Genomic DNA, 2210 nt, shown 5'->3' with positions numbered 1-2210 from the left:
CCGGACCCCCGGGTGGGCCGGGCACCGGCGTGGGATGGGAACGGGGCAGATTATCCATTATCCACCAGCATCGCTGCGCTGTGCTGGGGGGCCAGGCGGGGGAGGCGGGGCGGCTGGTCCGGCTGGGCGCGCGCGGGGGCCCCCCCCCCCCCCCAGCCGCTCTGCCAGCAGCTGTAAGTGGTGTGGGCAGTATCGGATAGGGTTATACAGTCTTCTGTTGTTTCAAAAACATTTTCTTTTATTGCTCTTCTTAGTAAAGTGGTGGAAAAATTACCATCGGAATCAATTTGCGAAATATTAATTCAGATGACGCTACAATTTCCAGCAGGAAAATCTTTCACGCAAAACTGCTGCCCACATTTGTACATAAACAAGCTCTGCTTGGCCCCGTGGGTCAAACTCATTTCAAACTTGCACGGGAAGAGGCCCTGATGGCGTGATTTAACACTGGAATCTTTCATCGTGGGAGAACAGGGCATGCCATTAATCATCTCAGTAATTGAATTGACAGATATGTGCCTGCTCCAATACATAATAATAATTATTGCCGTGCCAGCGGCTTGCGCTGAACTGGCTTTGCTCGGGGGGGCGGGTGGGGGTCCGTGTGGCACGGTGCGTGGGGGTGCATCGGACACAGCCGGCATCTCGGGCCGGAGCAGGGAGCTAATTCGCCTCTCTGTTGCAGCCAGCCATTCCTGCGGCAAGCAGGCGAGCAGCAGCCCTGCAGCACAGCCCCAACAGCCTCCGACCTCTTCAGCCGGAGGGGAAGGGGTGCAAAGACCAGTCTACACGGGTAAGGGGGGGATCCTACAGCAACGGGGTTTTGTCCTGGCACATGAATATAAATGTATTACACGTGTGCAATACTCTCTTCCTTAACCGGCTGTGAAGACCCCCACCTGCTGGCCTTGGGGTGGAAGAGGGAGCAAGCGGCCGGGCAAAGGGCAGGCGCAACAGCCGCTCGCAATTCCAGTTGCCCCCCTCTGGGCTTTCCCCACGGGCAGGGGGATGACGAGGGGAGGGATCACACTGATGCTTTTTGGATTTTCAGTTTTCACTCTTGAGTGCATTTGCGTTTTCCCCCTAATTATTTTTTTCCTTTAACCCCCTAAGTAGCGATCGAGGTGGTAATGTTTCCTGTTTTTAAGGGAGCAGCGACACGTCTTCAGAGACCTCAGAGGACTCAGACAGCAGCCCTTCCTGCCCGCAGGTACGGCGCCGGGCAGAGAGCCTTTGCCAAAAGCAACCACAGCCACAGCAGCGGGGGTGCCGGCGCCATGTCCGCACGGCCTCTGCCCGGCTTGAGACCCAAAGAGTAGCAATGGAGGGGCAAATGCATCGAACCGTACTGCAATACCGGCAGTGAGGCTGGGGTGATGGTTGTCACCTGCCATACGTAATGTTCCCCGTTTAGAGGGAAGCGTTCCCAGGGGCCAGGGAGATCCCTGGGCACAACCCGGGCACCTTGAACGGCTGCACGCCTTCGTGTGGGTTCAAGGGCAAAGTCACCCCGGGTGGATGCTGGTGCCTGACCTGGGGTTCGTGTCTGCTTCTCCAGGGCCCTTGCTCAGAAGAAAACCTCAATTACACGTCCCTTGTCTTCCCGGGGAAAGCCCACGGGCCAGGCTCTCCTGGGGACTACGAGAACATGAAGACTAGGGCGGACTACGTCAACGTGGACCCAAAGAAGAGGAATGTGGATTTCTGGCCCTGCTCCAGCCCTGTGGCATCCAAGTCCATCGAGTACACCGAGGTGAAGCTGTGACTCCCGGGATGCTGCTTGGCGGGGTTTCAGGTCAGACCACCACCGGGATGGGGAGATGCCCGAAGCCCCTGGCAGCCGCGCGAGCAGGGCTTCCCCTTCCCCTCGCCTCGGTCAGCGCCTGGCACGGGCTGACACCTGCCAGCTTTTATTCCTTGTAACACTCTAACCCGCCGATACAATTTGCTTGGTATTTTACTTAGATGCATCACTGTTCCTGAAGGCTGCTGAGCGTGGGATGGCGCAGGGAAACGTTCCTCCTACCCAGGCTGAAATGTGCTCTCCAGTTTTGTGTGATGGCCCTTTCTCTCATTTCATGAAAGCAAATGAAACTTCCCCCCCCTGCCCCTCAAAATGGGATGTAGTTCAGGGAAGGGAAATGCAGTTGTCTTCAAAATACCCATCCGAACTGGCTGGCAACTCCTCTGAACCATGCTTTCTTTGCTGA

The 2210-nt window shown here is 56.7% G+C and overlaps 1 protein-coding gene across 1 annotated transcript in view; it reads left to right on the top strand.

Annotated features, from left to right (window-relative positions):
- Positions 1–1765, top strand: part of CUNH1orf186 (chromosome unknown C1orf186 homolog) — a 5529-nt gene extending 3764 nt beyond the window's left edge. Inside the window, exons 3-4 of the mRNA XM_019470320.1 lie at positions 1149–1210; positions 1559–1765. Coding sequence (XP_019325865.1) covers positions 1149–1210; positions 1559–1765 — 269 coding nt within the window. The remainder of the gene's footprint in view (positions 1–1148; positions 1211–1558) is intronic.
- The last annotated feature ends 445 nt before the right edge of the window (positions 1766–2210 follow it).

The sequence above is a fragment of the Aptenodytes forsteri genome, unplaced genomic scaffold (assembly GCF_000699145.1).
Source record: "Aptenodytes forsteri isolate BGI_AS27 unplaced genomic scaffold, ASM69914v1 Scaffold142, whole genome shotgun sequence".
Classification (NCBI taxonomy): Eukaryota; Metazoa; Chordata; class Aves; order Sphenisciformes; family Spheniscidae; genus Aptenodytes; species Aptenodytes forsteri.
Note: the sequence above shows the minus strand (reverse complement) of the source record. Positions and strands in the feature narration are given on the sequence as shown.